Source organism: Peromyscus leucopus, chromosome 17 (assembly GCF_004664715.2).
Source record: "Peromyscus leucopus breed LL Stock chromosome 17, UCI_PerLeu_2.1, whole genome shotgun sequence".
Classification (NCBI taxonomy): Eukaryota; Metazoa; Chordata; class Mammalia; order Rodentia; family Cricetidae; genus Peromyscus; species Peromyscus leucopus.
In genome coordinates this window covers 30,013,165-30,032,570 of record NC_051077.1, presented here as the reverse complement: position 1 = coordinate 30,032,570, position 19,406 = coordinate 30,013,165, and the positions used below count along the sequence as shown (strand labels likewise).

General features: G+C 38.6%; 1 protein-coding gene across 5 annotated transcripts; it reads left to right on the top strand.

The window, feature by feature from the left end:
• The first annotated feature begins 799 nt into the window (after nucleotides 1–799).
• Tlr3 (toll like receptor 3) lies at nucleotides 800–16,273 on the top strand. Of its 5 annotated transcripts, none has more exons than XM_037211701.1 (8): nucleotides 800–949; nucleotides 1,390–1,604; nucleotides 3,007–3,076; nucleotides 6,911–7,038; nucleotides 7,804–8,256; nucleotides 10,564–10,755; nucleotides 12,822–14,674; nucleotides 14,901–16,273. In XM_037211701.1, the coding sequence occupies exons 4-8, from the start codon at nucleotides 7,018–7,020 to the stop codon at nucleotides 15,127–15,129; spliced, it is 2,748 nt and encodes a 915-aa protein (XP_037067596.1). In that variant the 5' UTR covers nucleotides 800–949; nucleotides 1,390–1,604; nucleotides 3,007–3,076; nucleotides 6,911–7,017; the 3' UTR covers nucleotides 15,130–16,273. The 5 variants fall into 5 exon arrangements, with proteins under 5 accessions (XP_037067596.1, XP_037067597.1, XP_037067595.1 ...); XM_037211702.1 differs by having other exon boundaries at nucleotides 800–1,292; nucleotides 1,390–1,573; XM_037211700.1 differs by having other exon boundaries at nucleotides 800–1,292.
• Nucleotides 16,274–19,406: the final 3,133 nt, after the last annotated feature.

Here is a 19,406-nt window from a genome sequence, read left to right as displayed (position 1 = left end):
CATATAGTACAAAAATGCAGCTCGTCCTGTTTTCAAAGAACTCACAGAGAAGAAATCTTGTCAATGCTATTAATAATGTTGGCATCCAGGTAGATAGGGGACAATTATTTACTAAGGACAACTGTTTATGGTGTTGAACTAAAGATGTTACAGCTCAAAGTTAGAAGAGTGTAATCATGTGCCCAGTAATCACAGGTGTAACCAACTGGACCCTGGGAATGGCAATTTGCACCAAAATGCAGAAATTACTTCTTGCTTTCAATTCTGCATCCATTCACCTTATTCACTTTGTCCTCCACCCAGAGCTGTTTTATTACTAGTTGACAGAAGGAACCACTGTCGTAACGTGTGGTAAGTCCTTAAGCACCCCTCTCTCTAGGTTTCAAATCAAGAGAATCAGGTGAGGTGGTCTCTCTGTTTCTCGTACACTTTATTACGTTTTTACTACATATCAATCTGGTTGTATTTTTTTCACTGTGCGTCTGTAATGAAAAGGAAATTGAGTTCATTCCCTTGCAATCACACTTCTTTAACCAACTTGAGTCCTCAAAGTTAATTGAGAAGGAAAGAGTTAATCTGAGCTCGCCTCGGAGCAAACCTGTTTGATGCCAACTGATGCCCAACTTGTGGATACAGTGGGAAACTGGGTCTGCTTGAGCAAGAAGGGCTCTTTGTGACAGCCAGTGTTGGAAGAACTCTGCCCTCCCTCCCTCCTTCTCTCCCTCTGTTCCTTTTGACCTCCCTCCAGACCTACTTCCCTCCCCACCCCACCCCCCTTTGTTTTTTCCTGGTTGTTTCTGGGAGTTCCCTTATTGCTCTTGAGACAAGACCTCTTTCTGTGCCCTGGATGTCCTCAACTTTCCCTGCTGGAAAACTGGATGCCCAGTGTGACCAAGAGAATAAGTTCAACTTTGCTCATTTTGCAAGGTTGTAAAGAAAATAAAGTCAAGTAAGTGACTGAATGACTTTCACTTTGTTTAGGCATGTCTTCCCACCCCCGTTTCCCTCATCCCCTGCCCTGCTGTCCTCTCACACAACTCCAGTCCCCCAACTCTACTCTCACCCCCAGTCCCAAGCCTTTGACCACACACTACTCAAATCTGACAGTTTTGCAAGGATCTGCAACCCACCACGGAGAAAGGGCTTGGCTCGGAAGTCCTGAACTCATTAACTTCCAGAGTTCCACCCACAGGCAGCTGCGGGTTCCTCCTCTTAGATCTTTCTACCTAAAGTTCAGTTCGTGACTATTTCAATGAGTTCCAGGAGGTCACGAAAAAGAAACAACAAAAAAGGTAAAAGTTTAACTATTTCACTGATAATATCCTGTGTTGCACCAGATATGCTAAGCTTTCTCTCTCTCTTTCTTTTCTTTTTTTTCTTTACCTTAAGTTTCACTTTCAGGTTTGAAGGAAATGTCTGACTGAAAAAAAAAAAAACCAACTCTGAATGAAAACTATAAGGGGATGCAGGATCTCTGGCTGAATAAAATCAGAATGCTCTTGGCTTTTGACGTTAATCCACCTGTCTCCCATCTGGGGAGTGAAACTGTGTCAGAATCACACAACAGAAGAAGGTAGATGAACAAAAGGAGGTAGATGGTACAGGTATGAGGGGAGAAATGCACCTTAATGCCAAATGCAAATTTAGCCACAAAAATCAAATCTGACTTTTGTGGTAAAACAACAATTTTATGAAGCAATTAAAACAAAAACTATTTCCTCTGTAGACTTCTGTTCTTGGAAAGGCGTATTAAGAAAGCTTCCAGAGGGATTTTGTAATAGGCTTTAAAAAGGGGGTGAAAGTGGCTCTGGGGTGTGCAGGGGGGAGTAAGTAATAAGTAGTAATAAATGCAATGAAAATATATGTATATGTGTAGTATACAGTATGAAATTCTCAAAGATTAAGTAAAAAGATTATATTAGAAATTAAAATGCTTTTTTTTTTTTAAAATGCACCTTTTCCTTAAAGAAACAAAATCCTACAAAGTTAAAAACTCCTTTCTTCTATTTAGTTGCTGTGGGGAGCTGACATTTTATGATAATGTACTTGAGAAAGAAAGAATTCTCGTATGTTCCTAGGAACTAGTGGCTGGCTTCCTATTCCAGAATAAAAGAGGGTGGTGGGAGAGGAGGCAGGCTGTTCAGGAAGTTGTAATGTAAGGTTGGAAAACGGGCTGCAATATTATGGGCTAGATGGGGAAGAATAGTCAACCTTCCACGTATGGCAGTTGTTTCCCTGACTCTATAATGTTATGTGTTTGATATGTTTCTATATGTAGGTGCTGGTATATTAACTTAGAAAAAGATAGCAACATGTTTATAAACCAAAACATAAATCGTGCCTAACACCAGGTATTCACTCTCTGCACTCTCTGTCTTAGTCATATTAGGGTGCAGTCTTTCCCTCGAATTAAGAAATATAATTCTGTGTGCCTTCAAAATTGCTTCCCCAAATGCAAGGTCTCTCTCCTACTTTTCCCCTGCCTCTTTTTAAGAATCATTCAGTGGTAACTTGTTCTTCATTCTCTTTTCGTATTTTTGTTTGTTTGATTGAAATGTGTCAAATTACTGTCTTCTTAGTTGTTCAGCTGACTGCAGGGTTTGGAATTTAACATTTTTCTTTCCCCAAATGTTCTGGAAGCTTTCCTTTACTGTTACCTATTAACTCATGTTACTGATGAGCAGTTATTTATAAAAAATGAATCTCTTTCCTTTGGAAATAATTAATGATATAGTCACCTTACAAAATGTTTAGGATTTGTACCCTGTGTGTGACTGTGAGTCTGTGTGTGTGCGCACGCATATGTGTGTGTGTGGGGGTAGCATTCTGAATTTCCTAAGATTTTATCCATGACTTCCTTTTTTCATACATCCTGCTTTATTAACACTTAGTGGATTTTTTTTTCTCTCAATGAAGTATGTTTTCAGATTGGGAATGTTGTTCAGTTACTCAGAGATACAGTTTGTAAGTCCATCAGTCCTCAGTAATTCTAATTTCTATTCACAGCCTTACCAGAGGGGTAGATATCACCTAAACAAAGACTGGAATACCTTACAGGGATTGTACCCATAATCTGGTAAGCAGGGGAGAGAAAACCTTATGGTAGTAGGAGGAAAACTTGCTAGTTGTCTGTCTCTTACTTTGACAACTAATGTGTAATGTAAATTTTATGAAAGGTACATATGTATAAAGAAAGCAGTAAATATCATATGATCACTGGGGGTGCATGAACTGTATACTTTGAGGGAATGGGGAGGCCAGTAATTGAAACACATATTGCAGGTAAATTTCAAAATTAATGCACCAAATAAAGGCAGCCATATGTATGAGAATGAATTAGGTTCCATCCTCTGAAGTTATAAGAACAATCTGTAGAGAGAGCAGTGGTTGCTTCTGGGAGTAATGTTGGAAATTAACTGGGACGGAGACAGAGGAATTCTCTGGATTTGAGTTACACAGATTTATGCATTTGTCAAAAGTCAGAGAATGTATACTTAAAATGCTTGCATTTTACTATGTGAAAATTTGCATTGGCTAACAAATTCGGTGCAAAAGAAATGCTGAAACTATTGATGAGAAAGTAATCTGTTGAGGGGGAAGATTGATGTTTGTGGTACATGTTTGGGAGCTGATGATACAGGTATTTGGATAGATTATTATATCTGTTTTAACACAAGCAGATTCACTGTAAAATTCTTTGGATTGTCTAGAATATTTAAGAATACTTTTTTTGCTTCTCTTTTTTGCTTGTTTTGTTTTGAGACAAGGTCTCACTTTGTAGCCTTCACTGGGCTGGAAATTACCTTGTAGTCTAGCCTGGCCTCAAACTTACAGCGATCCACCTGCCTCTGCCTCCAAAGTGCTGCTGGGATTAAAGATATAAGATATTGTATCTGGCCCTATTTAAGAATTTTTATGCAAAATTTTGGGAATTTGTTGACCTTAAGATATCTATATAATGGAGCATTTTACAGCAACAAAAAATGAGAAATGTCAAGACATGATGAGATGTGGATACATCTTAAAAACCTCATATGGAGCAAAGAAAAGAATGATGGATCACAGAATGATACACACATTATCCCTGTTAGCCATGGGAATGTGTGTAGCTGGAGAGTTTCTCTCTGGGTCCTGCCAAGTCCTCGCAGTCCCGCAGCCCACTTATAAAATAAACACACAGATGCTTATATTATTTAAACGGTTTGGCCTAATGGCTCAGGCTTCTTGCTAGCTGTTCTTATATCTTAAATTAACCCATTTCTATTAATTTATAAGTTGCCATGTGGTTCGTGGCTTACCATTATCTTAACATCTTCTCATGGCAGCAGCTGGCAGCATCTCTCTGCCTCAGCCTTCCACTTCGCAGAATTCTCCTCTCTGCTTGTCCCGCCTATACTTCCTGCCTGGCTACTGGCCAATCAGCACTTTATTTATTAACCAAATCAGAGCAACACATTCACAGCCTAGAGAACATCCCACAGCAAATGTGTTCTAGGACCACAGTGAGCGCCTGAGAGCATCAGGAATATCCAACCCTACATATACCAATTTACCTGTATATTCGTGCCTATGGTGAAGTTTAATGATAGACCCTTTTTTGATATTATAGTCTGGTAAAAGTTATATGGCTGTTCAGTCTCTCTGTCTTCCTGTCTCTGTCTGTCTCTCTCTTTCTCCCTAAAAATGCCCTAATTCCTCATTGCATTGTAGTAATATTTTGCATCATGGCTGCCACAAGTAATTGAAACTGTAGAGTGTAAACCATGCTAATGAGGGACTGGTGTAATGTAAGATTTTATTAATACTTGATACAAAGGCAGGTAACCTTTTGTATAGGAGATAGCATTGTTTGTGTTTAGGAAGAATGAAGAATTCATGGGGTGGGCATGACAGATTTCTAAAGCACTGGAGAAACTTTTGTTTCTTGATTTGAGTAAGCAATTCTAGTGATATACCTATTGAAAATTCAATAATTTGTACATTTGTGATTTGTGCACTATTTTGTACACATTTAAAATATAATTGCTAAAATGAAAATCAATCAGGGTAGGCCTCATGTGCAAAGATAAGCTTATGTCTAAGAATATGAAATAGAAAGATAGAAGAAGGAAAATGCAAAACTTGATATGGAGGACAGGATTACACAGGATGACCAATATCTGCTTGAAAGCATTTCCAAAGGAGAGAATATAGAAAGTGTAGGAAAGGAAATTGTCATAGAAAAAGAAGACTATAAAAGTTGAGGGAAAACATGAACCTTCAGACTGAAAACAGTAACAATAGACACATTTTGGAGGAAAGACATAACTTGAAATATCCTTGTGAAATTCCACACTACCACCTTTAAAGAAAAGACACTAAAATGTATAAAGAGAAACTGTTAAGGAAAAAAATTATATAAAGGAGGAGAAATCGGATGTATATCAGACCTATTAGCAATGTTGGAGAGTAAAGAGACAAGGAGATGATGCTTCATGGTTTTGTGTGAAATGTATTTTTAAATGTATTTTTATTTTTATGAGTGCTTTTCCTACATTGTATATGTACACTATGTGCATGCCTTGGTGCACATGGAGGCCGGAACAGAATGGAGATCCCCTAAAACTGGAGTTACAAATGATTGTGAGTTACCATGTGGATGCTGGGAATTGAACACGGATCTTTTAGAAGAACAGAAAGTGCTTTTAGTTGCTAAGCCGTGTCTCTAGTCTCGTGATATGTATTTAAGGTTTATATTCCTGTATGAAAAAGCATAGCGCCGGGCAGTGGTGGCGGCGCACGCCTTTAATCCCAGCACTCGGGAGGCAGAGCCAGGCGGATCTCTGTGAGTTCGAGGCCAGCCTGGGCTACCAAGTGAGTCCCAGGAAAGGCGCAAAGCTACACAGAGAAACCCTGTCTCGAAAAACCAAAAAAAAAAAAAAAAAAAAAAAAAAAAAGAAAAAGCATAGCAAAGCTCATTACTTTGTTCAATTAATATATGCTAATAAAAATTAATAAAAAAGGAGTCTGTACTCCAGATAACCCATGTATCAAAGTTATTGGAGACAAAAAGACCACAGATCAAACTTTCAAAGGCCTTTGAATTTTGTCAGTAATACTTCAACTCTTTTCTTTTCATTCTTAAACCAAATACTACCAAAAACCAACCCAAGGGCATCTCAGAACCCAAAATTTTCTGTTTAGTTTTTAAAGGAAAACCAAAAGCAGTTTGAAAGAACTCTAGACTCTGCAGATGGTCCTTTGTCACTGTTTGGGAACAATGTAGGTTGTCACAAACTGTGAGGGGAGCCACCTGCAATTCATGCTCAACCAGTGTGAATTAATGAGCAGCTTTGTGTCTCTTGCTGAGACCCTTACAGTTCAAATTCTCCACACTTTGGCGTTTCTACTGCCGTGCTCTTGTCCAGTGCTTAGCTGTGAGTATCTCATGAGAAATTCGGGTTATTCATTACAAAGTAAAATATTAAACATAGAGCATAGCTATAATCATGTGCTCTTAAAATAAAAATAAAAACTTACAAAAATGTTTGAATTTGAGAAAAAAAAAACAAATCATGTGCTCTTAACTCCCAGTGTTATTACTTTGGCTGAATAATGGTTTTAGCATTACATTGCTTATCCTGAGAACCAGAGGATCATCTCCTTTGGTCCTCACAGTTACCTGTGGAGAATTTCATCTAGATCTGAGAAATGAATTAACTTGTCCAAAGCTACAAAACAGAAGCACCATTATCAGAACGCAGGTCGTGTTATTCCACGGTCTGTCTACTCCCTTCACTGTGTTCCTCTAAGTTTCACTGATTCTTCAGTGAATATTGACTGATACAAACATCAAATTATGAATGAAATTTCCCAGCCTTTGCTTTTGCTAATTAATCTAAATAACATTTTTTTTCATGCTTACTCACAGATCCAGACCAAAACCCCTAACATTTCATATCTTAGCAATATTAACTGGTGCTATACTAACAGTTACAGGAATTTGAGGATGGAAAAATGTGGTAAAGACAGAAGAGCATGCATCTCCTGTGTTATCAAGTAAGGCATCAAGAAATTCTGTGTCGTCAGTAGATGAAGAAATATAGTTTTATGTAAATGTAACACAAATTGCTAAATGGTCTTTTTAATAAAAAACTCTGGAGCCAGATATTGGGGTGAAAGTTGAAAGATCAGAGGGCTAAAACAAGCTAGCCACAAGTTCTTACCACTGGCAATCCTCAGCCCAAGAGAGACCTACTTCCTGTATATTCTTACCTTATATACCTTTCTGTGCCCTGCCATCTTACTTCTTCTCTCTGCCCTGCTATATCACTTCCTGTCTGTCTGTACAGACCTCTAGACCTCTATGGTTAACTAGGGCTGGGATTTAAGGCGTGTGCCACCACATCTGGCACTGTTCCCAGTATGGCCTTGAACTCCCAGAGATCCAGGTGCATCTTTGCCTCCTGACCTCTAATGCTAGGATTAAAGGTGTGTGCTATCACTGCCTGACCTCTATGTTTAATAGAGTGGCTGGCTCTGTCCTCTGATCCCCAGATAAGCTTTATTGCGGCACACAAATAAAATATCACCACAAGTAAAGTCTTTTAAACTATAAATGCAACACTATATTCGGTGAAGATAATCACTATAGAAAACTAGTAAAGAAAACAAGAGAAGGGTATAGTTAAACTCCTAACATTTAGAGTAGGATTAAAATTGCTTCATATCAGTAACTACATGGGTGAGCCTGAGGATAGTATGACCAGTGAAATACACCAGACAAAGGAAGACAAAAATCCTGTGTTTATATTTCCTTTATAGGGCAGAATCATGAAAGGGTGTTCATCCTATCTAATACTCTCCTTCGGGGGACTTTTGTCCCTGTGGGTTCTTTGTGCATCTTCCACAAACCAGTGCACTGTGAGACATGAAGTAGCTGACTGCAGCCATTTGAAGCTGACACACATACCTGATGACCTTCCTGCTAACATAACGGTGTTGAATCTTACCCACAACCAACTCAGAGGCTTACCACCGACCAATTTTACAAGATACAGCCAACTTACTATCTTGGATGCGGGATTTAACTCCATTTCAAAACTGGAGCCAGGACTGTGCCTAACACTCCCTTTGTTGAAAGTCTTGAACTTCCAACACAATGAGCTATCGCAGATTTCCGATAAAACTTTCATCTTCTGCAGGAACCTGACAGAACTCTATCTAATGTCTAACTCAATACACAAAATTAAAAGCAACCCTTTCAAAAACCAGAAGGTAAGAGGAGTATGTCCATTTTGTTCTAAGAAATGCAAATGTAATCTAAAGTTACATGAAGTTGAGTTTTCAAGTTACTGAATCCTCAAAGTCTTCATAGCTATTAAGGTAAGAGTACAAACGCTGATCAATCCCTCTTTGTGACTGCTGGGGCACACCTGTGCATGTGGGTACTGTGATGTAAATCTGCTCAAAATTACAGTCTCAAGTTGATTGGAACATTAAGAACTCTCCCTCTCTTGTATTGTCTCATTTGAAATAGGACTCAGAAGAGAGACATCATCAGCAGAAATGCATCTGACTATCCCATAGGGAACATAGAAAATAAACTCATGGTGCTGCTGAATTTAGGATGTGATGTAGTAAGAAACACAATGAGTCCAAATTCTGACTTAAGTAAAAGTAAAAAGTTGAAACAATAGGAAAGCAGACTCTTTGGCTAAACATTGCCTACCCTTTGGAGTTTAAGAAGTCTTGGAACATTGCCTTTTCAGTGGCTTCCACCTTTTTCTTTTAAATGCTTTGCTTGAATTTTAAATCTATGAAAAGTATGTGGTATTAGCTAGTAACCTCAGCAACTCCTAACTGCTTTCTTTAAACCAAAGACATTTGTAAAAGACTTGTCTTCTTTGTTTTGTGGCCTCAAATAAAATATTGAGTCTTATTCTTTCTCAGATGCCGAGGACATAATGTACTACTTTAAATGCTCTGAGAAGCATTGATAAAGTGATATGTTGGCCAGTCTTTGAGCCTCCTTAAATCATAGTGTGCAGGAAATTCCTTTCAATGCAAAGATCTCAAAATCTGATCAGAGAAATTACTAGAGAAACATTTTTTTCTTTTTAATGCATACATGAAAGTCTTATTTCTTTAATATAAATTCCAGTTGATGTTCCCCTAACAGGCATCAGGGTTTTCCTGCCTTTTTGCCTGAATTTGAAGCTTACAGGCAGATGCCCTGATACTCTGGCTTTTATAACCTTCCTACTCCCACTTCCAAGACGTTCCCTGAGCCTTAGCTGTAAGGGTTGTGTTGTTTTCTCTTTCTTCCTTCCTTCCTTCCTTCCTTCCTTCCTTCCTTCCTTCCTTCCTTCCTTCCTTCCTTCCTTCCTTCCTTCCTTCCTTCCTCTCTCTCTCTTTCTTTCTTCCTTTCCTTCTTTCCTTTCTTCCTCTCTCTTCCTTCCTTCCTTCCTCCCTCCCTCCCTCCCTCCCTCCCTCCCTCCTTCTTTCTTTCTTTCTTTCTTTCTTTCTTTCTTTCTTTCTTTCTTTCTTTCTTTCTTTCTTTCTTTCTTTTTCAAGACAGGGTTTCTCCATGTAGTTTTGGTGCCTGTCCTGAATCTCACTCTGTAGACCAGGCTGGCTTCGAACTCACAGAGATCCACCTTGGCTCTGCCTCCCGAGTGCTGGGATCCAAGGCATGTGCCACCACCACCTGGCTGTGTTGTTTTCTTAAATGAGTATTTTCTTCTTTTTTTCTATAACTAGTTTCCAAGATTCATGAATTATGTTTACTAAGCCATGTAGCTATCCTTTATAACATAAATAAATGCTTATAAATAAGTAAGCCAGTTTATAAGCTTAAATTCTTTAACTTGGTGAGAGAAATAAGTTGATTCATGAAGAAATTAAATCCTTACAAAAAAGGGTGGGTTTTTTTTGTTTAATTGTTTTAAATTGAAATAGAATTACATCACCTCCCCCTTTCTACCTTTCCACTCATCCCAGCTACCTTCCCTCAGATTCCTGTCATGTGACCCCAACACTTTCATGGATATCCTCTCTTTGATTTGCATTGTTACATATGTATGTGTGTGTGTGTGCGTGTGCACGTGCACAAATATATAGAAATATAACTCACTGAATCTGTTTTTGTTGTTTGTGTGTACATTGTTTCAAGGCTGCCTGCTCTGCATTGGACAACCCAATATGGGGACTCATCATCACTGGGAGAGGATGAACTTTCTTCTCCCAGCAGGCATTAATAGTTCTTTGTCTAGGGATTGGTTCCCTTGAAATTTACCCACTTTCATGTAACATGTCTATTGATATTGTCATTTCTCTGGTCTTGTTTATGCAGCCATGTATAGGAGAGGCTTTTTCCACAGCAGACTGGTCCAAAAATTGAGGAAGAATGGGGGGAAAGACTGTAACAACAGTGGCATTTTTAATTGCCCCAAAAGTTACCATTCCTTTGGAATAATAGAAATCGGTCAGTTTTTCCTTTGGGATTTACCTCCAAGAGTCACACACTTGGAGGGAGTTGCTTCTGGTGTCTCTCATGTGCATGTATCTACTTTTCACTCTCAGAATTTGACCAAGTTAGATCTGTCGCATAACGGTCTATCATCTACGAAGTTGGGAACTGAGGTCCAACTGGAAGACCTCCAGGAGCTCCTGTTATCAAATAATAAGATCCTTGCACTCAGAAGTGAAGAACTCGATTTCCTTAGCAATTCATCTCTGCAAAAATTGGACTTGTCATCCAACCCACTTAAAGAGGTGAGAAGTGGAGGTGAAATTATTTCCTATGCTACCTTTAGGTGTGTGTAATCCCTGTGTTGCACAGATGGGAATTTAGGATTTCCAGTGAAATAAAATGATAAGCTCTGCCATGTCTTTAAGACATCATTCAACACTTGCTGTTGGGGGTCACTGACACCTTCATCAGAAAGAGTTGAGAATTGCCCGTTGATGGGGTCAGTTTTAATTCCTGTGCCATTGCAGAACTGTTCTTTGATTTTTGAAAAGACTCTGACTTTAGTTTCCTAATTATATTGTGGAAATCAAACTCCTCCTCCTGAGATCTCTATACAGACGAAAACACTATGGTGGCCGCCTACTTGGGTTAGCCACGCCTACTTGTGTTAGCCACGCCTACTTGTGTTAGCCACTCCTGCGCAGGCTTTGTCTTTAAATGTGTGATGAGGTAACTCATCCAAGTGATCTGTGCTTCAGCCTTCCAAACCTATACTACCTGATGGAACTATGAGGCAAAAGAATTTAGTAGTACATTTGGCATACAGCAGTTCTTGGTATAAAAAATTCCCTGTGATGGAATATTTCTCAGTTACCTTGCTCTTCTTTGGCCCATGATCTTCGGCTGAACTATTTTCATGCACATCTATGTATATATTACACACATTTGGTGCTTTTGAGTCCATTGAGTATTGCTCATATGTATGTGTTTAGAACTGACCATGTGGTATCTCTGGGGAAGACTGACTCTCTTTCTCTCACTAGTCATTAACTGCCTGGAACTCTTCATCTAGGGTATTTACTAGTTACAAGAATATGGGGAGTTATAAAACTATTTTTCAGATATGAGAGACCATGAAGAAAATTATCCTGAAAGAATACGGAAATAATTTGTCTATGTTACTCTATTTTTAAAATACATTTTCTCTGATTAGAACAATTATTGACATAACCTTATAAAATACATAAACAAGGAGTATTAACAAAAGTCACTTAAAAGTCTATCATCAGAAACAAACATTGCTAGTATTTGTGTATATATATATTTACAATTCTTCTCTAAATAATTATAAGAATGCCAACCACAGCTTAATCTCAGAACACTTAACTCAGTACCAACACTGTGAAAATGATTTCTCTATATTTTGTATGTATATACATGCTCTTCTTAATCAACTTATTTTTACACAAAAATAAATTAAGACAAAGAAGGTCAGATGATAGGGTAGCCTTTCTGGTACCTTACCCAAGACTATGCTCTCTCCACACCTGTGCAATATTGACTCTTGGCGGCAAAATAAATGTCCTATCATTGAGCATCTCCCACACAATTAATAATTAAAAAAAATCACCTTAACTTTCAAGTCTGCAAGCAATGTTCAGGTGAATGTACTGTAATTTAATAATTGCCTGCTTTTCATTTTTGACTCCCTTTAAAAAAGCAATAAAGCACCTTCTTTTCATCTTCCTAGTTAGTTTTGCTCCATTAGCCCACACTTGTTACAAGCTACCTATGAGAAATCTAAGCCCCTTTGCTTTCACATTAAGTGCAAGCTCTGGCTACCACCCTCTCTAGAGTCCCTCTTCGAGTACCAGGACAACTGAGGCTTCTGATAATGGAATGTAAGTCAGTGGAAGACCGCTGAAAACACTCTCATGAAATAAAGTAAGAAGAAAACCTGGAAAGACAAGACCAATAGCTCACTTTAGAGTTCCAGAAGAGAAACTACATGTCACTGTTTCATGACATGTGGCCACAGAAAGTGGTCACCAAGACAGACTCAGGGTTTGCCCCTTTACAGTTTTCACACAGAGTTTATTAAATGCAACTGGGTTCGGTGTGGTTTAGGCAAAATGCTGGGAGATGCAACCTTACCTGGGAAGCCAGGGAAGACCCTGGGTTGTGGGTTTAGGTGGGGTGGGGGTGTGGAAGTGGTTACAGGCCCAGAGTGAAGAAGGAACCATTCACTAGAGGGATAGAGTGGACTGCCCTGCCCAAGTCATTTGGTGAACTGAGCAAAGATGCACTTTAGTATGCCCTTCAGAGCCTGTTACATACTGGTTTTTGTTTGTTTGTTTTGAACCGTCAGTTTTCTCCAGGGTGTTTTCACGCAATTGGCAATTTATCCGCTCTCCTTTTGAACAACGCCCAACTAGACCTCCACCTCACGGAGAAACTCTGTTGGGAACTTTCAAACACAAGCATCCAGAATCTCTCTCTGGCTAACAACCAGCTTCTGGCAACCAGTCTCGCGACTTTCTCTGGGCTGAAGCAGACCCATCTCACATCGCTGGATCTTTCCTACAACAGCCTACGCGATGTGGGTAACGATACCTTCTCTTGGCTCCCACACCTTAGGTACCTGTCTCTGCAGTACAATAACATACAGCGTTTGTTTCCTCGCTCTTTTTATGGACTTTCCAATCTGAGGTACCTGAATTTGAAGCGAGCATTTACTAAACAAAGTATTTCACTTGCTTCTCACCCCAAGATCGATGATTTTTCTTTTCAGTGGCTAAAATATTTGGAATATCTCAACATGGATGATAATAATATTCCAGGCACAAAAAGCAATATGTTCACGGGCTTGACGAGTCTGAAGTATCTAAGTCTTTCCAAAACTTTCACAAGTTTGCAAACTTTAACAAATGAAACGTTTTTGTCACTTGCTCATTCTCCTTTGCTCACACTCAATTTAACGAAAAATCACATCTCAAAAATAGCAGGTGGTGCCTTCTCTTGGTTGGGCCAACTCAGGATACTTGACCTTGGTCTTAATGACATTGATCAAGAACTCACAGGCCAGGAGTGGAGAGGTCTGAGAAATATATTTGAGATCTACCTGTCCTATAACAAATATCTCCAACTGACTAGCAATTCCTTTGCTCTGGTTCCCAGTCTTCAGAGACTGATGCTCAGGAGGGTGGCACTAAAAAATGTGGTAATCTCCCCTTCCCCTTTCCGCCCTCTCCGTAACCTGACTATTCTGGACTTAAGCAACAACAATATCGCCAACATAAATGAGGACTTGTTGGAGGGTCTGGAGAATCTAGAAATCCTGGATTTTCAGCACAACAACTTAGCAAGGCTCTGGAAACATGCAAACCCTGGCGGTCCTGTTAATTTCCTGAAGGGCCTGTCTCGCCTCCACATCCTGAATTTGGAGTCTAACGGCTTTGACGAAATCCCAGTCGGGGTATTCAAGAACTTATTTGAACTAAAGAGCATCAATCTAGGATTGAATAATTTAAACATACTTCTACCATCTATTTTTGATGACCAGATGTCTCTAAGGTCATTGAACCTTCAGAAGAACCTTATCACATCGGTGGAGAAGAATGTTTTTGGGCCAGCTTTTCTAAACCTGAGTAGTTTAGATATGCGCTTTAACCCATTCGATTGTACATGTGAGAGTATTGCCTGGTTTGTTAACTGGATCAACCAGACCCACGCTAACATCTCTGAGCTACCGACTCATTACCTCTGCAACACCCCGCCTCAGTATCATGGCTTCCCGGTGATGCACTTTGATACATCATCCTGTAAGGACAGTGCCCCCTTTGAACTCTTCTTCATGATTAATACCAGTGTGCTCATGACTTTTATACTAATGGCATTGCTCATTCACTTCGAGGGCTGGAGGATATCTTTTTACTGGAATGTTTCTGTTCATCGGGTTCTTGGTTTCAAGGAAATCGAAGCACAGCCTGAACAGTTTGAATATACAGCATACATAATTCATGCCCATCAAGACAGAGACTGGGTTTGGAAACACTTCTCCCCAATGGAGGAACAAGACCAATCTCTCAAATTCTGCCTAGAAGAAAGGGACTTTGAAGCAGGTGTTCTTGGACTTGAAGCAATTGTCAACAGCATCAAAAGAAGCAAAAAAATCATTTTTGTTATAACATACCATCTATTAAAAGACCCTCTGTGCAAAAGGTAGGTGGGTTTTATGAATGTTTACGTCTGCACTCATTTTTCAACCGAACTTGCAAAATTACTACATTGACAACTCATAAAATTTCTAGCAACAAAATTAAGGGGGAAATTCTAACTCTTAGTGAAAGTACAAATACATTCCACAAATAATTTTATATTGTTAAGCTTTTAACTTTTCTCATCTACTTGTTAGTTATCTAACTATCCATTTTAATGTTCTATTTAGATTCAAGGTACACCATGCGGTTCAGCAAGCTATTGAACAAAATCTGGATTCAATTATATTGATTTTTCTTCAGGATATTCCAGATTATAAACTAAACCATGCACTCTGTTTGCGAAGAGGAATGTTTAAGTCCCGTTGCATCTTGAACTGGCCAGTTCAGAAAGAACGGATAAATGCCTTTCATCATAAATTGCAAGTAGTGCTTGGGTCACGAAATTCAGCACATTAAATTTATGTGGAGATTAAGTTGATAAAGGGATATATCCAATTTATAAAGGTCCATCATAAATCTGAGTTTTACTTGAAAGTTTATGTTTATATGTATAGATGATGATGTTGTATCATAATTGAATTTCATTTTTTGAAATATTTCTTATTTCAGGCCTCTTATCAACAATTGTTTTATTTACCTACTCCAAACAAATACCTGGGCAGTTAAGAGCATCCTCTGTTAATGACTTCACAGTTGATCTCTGAGGTGTATCACAGCTTCAGAGGGGTTTTAAAGTAGTCTTTATATAAATAAAACTGAGAGTTTTATAGGTATAATTTATTTTTAAGATGGAGTTTTACTATGTAACTCAGGTTGATCTGGAAATTACTATGCTGGAGTTTGACCTTGAACTTGTGAAATTACAGAGATCTGCCTGCCTCTGTCTCTGGAGTGATGCCTTTAAAGGCATGCAGCACTACACTCAGCTACATGAGATTTTATAACACTCACATTTTGAGACACTTATAGAACGAAAGATAACTGCTTTTATGGTACAAGCCTACTTCAATGGGAACAAGAGTAAAATATTTAGAAAGAGTTTTTCTTTTTTTTTTTTCAGTTGAAAAGCTTTGTATTTTATTTTCATGTTGGTTTTGATAGATGTTAGGTAGCCTTGAAATCTGCATACTCAAGAACAGAATATTTTCATAATCTTCATAGTGTAACAGACCCCCAGACCTTAACACAACTGACTCCATGATGGAAGTACCATTTAGGCCATAAAACTCAGCATGAAGATCAGCCAAGATGAAAAGAAAGGCCTGATGGATTCATCAGTCTGTAGTTCTAGGAAAGTCTCTAAATGTACTAATCTTGCTTTTTGGCTTTTGTAGTTCTGCTTCTGGCTCACTGTTCTTCTTAACTGAAGTATGTCAACCCAGAATATGTTCTTTGTGCTTAAAAACTGACCCTGAGAAAGCCTCGGGGCTACCTACACTGAGATCCTAAACACCTAGTGTGGTCACTGACTAATAATAAAGACTTCCTATTAACTTAAACCCATGTTCACACAGTCTTCTCTGCTGGATATCCCACAACAATAGATGACTTTTATTACTTGATAAAATAGATATTAGAATAAATACTTGCATTTTCCTAATATTTGTGTTTCTTTTGCAAGAGAATTTAAATAATTTTCTTAACCATATTATAGAAAGGCTTGCTTCCGGAACATTGGTCCATAGATTGTCTTTGTGTAAACAGCATTTCCCTCCTTGGGTGACAGACTCAGGAAGTGGCTTTGGTTGAGTCAGTTGGTCTCTGTGGGATTCTTGGGCTCTTAACTTATGAAATTATAATGAGATATAAAACCTCAAATAACTAGAGATGATGATTTGGGTATAATATATTTTTATATATAGAACATTCCATATGAATATATTATATCATGAGATGATACACAATGGGTAACTTAGCTCCTAGGAAAAGGCCATTAAATTAGGTTTTATCTTTAATAAAACAAAGCCTTTAGTTTTGTTTTCTGATAAAAAGAGTAAACATCTTGGAAATCCACATAAAATGATTTTCAAAATATCTCTTGCTCTGGTACTGAGACATTAGAGTGTAAATGAAAATGTTGAGTCAACAACCACTCCGCTGACAGTGTAGGCCATCTCTCTCCACTGTTAGGCTCCTCTCTTGTCACATGTACCCTTGAGAATGAACTGACTGTGGAAATCCCACATGCAGTGTTTGGAAGAACGAACAATCAATGGTGATTAGGAGAGAGGTGAATAGGTGTAGAAGGCTATAAGAGGTGGCATTTGCTCTGCCCTGCAAGTAGCAGGGAGCCTTCCAGCAGCAGATAAGAACAAAGATTGGGAAATATGCTCTTTACTCAGTGCTGAATGCCTACAAAAGTCGCTTGTAATTGTGTTGCATGGCAACTTTACTTATTCTCTTCCATTTGTCTTATTTGTTCACTTTTCAAAATCAGTATGGACTTAATGTAAACTTGTATTTTGTGTTAAAGAACTATTAACTTAGTATACTATTTGATGGTTTTGTTCAAATTGTTTTAGTATTGGATTTAGGGAGCCCTTCTATCCCTTGTGTCTCTTTTTCCCTTTGACATACTGCATCATCCTCTCTCTCTCTCTCTGACGTGTGTGTGTGTGTGTGTGTGTGTGTGTGTGTGTGTGTGTGTGTGTGTGTAAATTTACTTGTTGGAATTGCATTGTGCTTCAAAGTAATCCTGGATGTTCCCTTGCTCCCTGTTTAAGCAATCTGCAAGGAGTCTTGAATCCTTTCAATCTAGAACAGTATTATTACACCTTGTTAGTAAGTGAATGCCTTCCGTGCTTCCAAAGCAAGCAATGTGAGTGAAAATCAACTCATACATATGTATGTATCTATAAATATTGCCATATTTATACACATCTAATATGTATATTAAATTAACTAGTCTGGATGAACAATAGTGCATTTTGGCGTCTCCAACTCTAATTGATCACCTTAATCTTTGCCTTGCTTTTCTGTGGCCATCCATGCTAACGGAGATCACCATCTCTGTACTTAATCATGCAATTCTATATATACCAGTATCAGAATTGCTAACCCACATGCTGGGGAAGGCAACTTTCGTAGCTACACTAAAAAGCTTAAATACAATGCCTTTTGTGTTAGTTTTACATTCTGTTTTCTAAAGTTGCTTCAGCTAGTATTCGCCCCTCACTCCCTTCAATGAGGTTAATATTCTTTTGTAATATTGCTAGATTCTGTTGTCAGTCTACACTCTATCCTGTGATTTCTGATCTCTGGAATTGTTTGGGTTTTGTTTGCATACACAAAAGCTTTTGTATGCTTTGTGTGATAAGGTTTCATGGGTTTTGACAAATGTATAACATATTAAACTTCATCCCTTTGCAATCTTATCAGATAGTTTTCTCACCCTAAAACATGCCCCATGAATTATCATTAAAAGGGGCTGAGGCAGTAACTTAGTGGTTAAGGGTGCTTGCTGCTCTTGCAGAAGACTTGAATTTGGTTCTCAGCACATCGGTCAGGTGGCTTTCAACCACCTATAACTTTATCTGCAAGAGATCTAATGCCCTCTTCTGGTCTAGGAGGACATCTACATGAAAATGTGCATACTCACACACAGACACATACAGAAACAGAAATAAAAATAAGATAAAATTTCTAAAATTATTTATTCAAATTTGGCTTCTCTTGGAACCCATATCAACTATGGCCTATTTACTAATTTTGTAGGTTTACGTTTTACATAATGGCATATTGGCATATGAATAAAGTCTTAGTGTGTCGCTAAAAACTTCTGAGTTCATTGACTTATTTGGAACATTGCCATTTGCTGAATTTAAGGAGCCTCTTGCTGACATATTCAGGTGCTTGGATGTAAACATGTCAGCACTCTCAGGGCTGAGTTTCCATGCTGGCAATAAGCAGTTTGAACAGAATCAAGGCAGACTACACAGTAGACAGCAAACTGAATAGCAATCACAGAATAGTGCTGCAGAGCTGTGTCACAGCAGAACATCACATGACCACTGGAAACCATGGAGACTAACACGGCCAATGGGGATGAGTGCTAACTGTCCTTTGCTTCTTTATAATCTGGTCTCCAATTGTTAGCCAATCCTACAGAATTAGCTGTTCTGATAGCTCATTGAGCACTACAACATATCTGAAAATCCCACATGAAGATGAAAAAGAGGTATAAATCCTATCTTGGGAATTCCTGTCTTCCCTCCACTTCAGCTCATGAATAACCCCCTCCTTATTAACCTTGATAGGTGTGTGGCTCACTCTGAGAATGCACTTGTATCTTAAGCCTGCACTTTTGCTCTATGATAAAACCTCCAACCCCCTTCTTTTGTCTGTCTCTGGGTCTTTCCCAGACTGTTTTGAGAGCCAGGGAACACTGAATAGGGGTCTCCCTCTCATCCATCTCTCTCTCTCTCTCTGAGGAAACCTCACCCCTTACCACTTATCAGTTCCCACTTCTGAAGGAGTCTATACAGTCTGAGCCTACAGTCATCCATAGTGTGACTCTACGAAGAAAGATTTTAATTTTCACAATGTCTACCACCATTACTTGTTAATACTTATTTCTTCAGCGTTTTAGGTAAGATTTGTTTTGAACTGAAATACCCTCCTCTATTTGAGCATCATAAGACAAACATAGTACTTCTTAAACATAATAGATATAACTACTTCTTCTCTTCTTGGTAATATTGTGTGTGCTGTCTATCAGTAAGCTTTACTCTTCA

Bases quoted from the DNA above. Each gene is read 5' to 3' on its own strand.
- Tlr3 (XM_037211701.1), top strand. From the start codon at position 7,018: ATGCATCTCCTGTGTTATCAA. The intron at 10,756-12,821 runs GTGAGAAGTGGA...TTGAACCGTCAG, and splicing joins CATCCAACCCACTTAAAGAG to TTTTCTCCAGGGTGTTTTCA. The intron at 14,675-14,900 runs GTAGGTGGGTTT...TGTTCTATTTAG, and splicing joins AAAGACCCTCTGTGCAAAAG to ATTCAAGGTACACCATGCGG.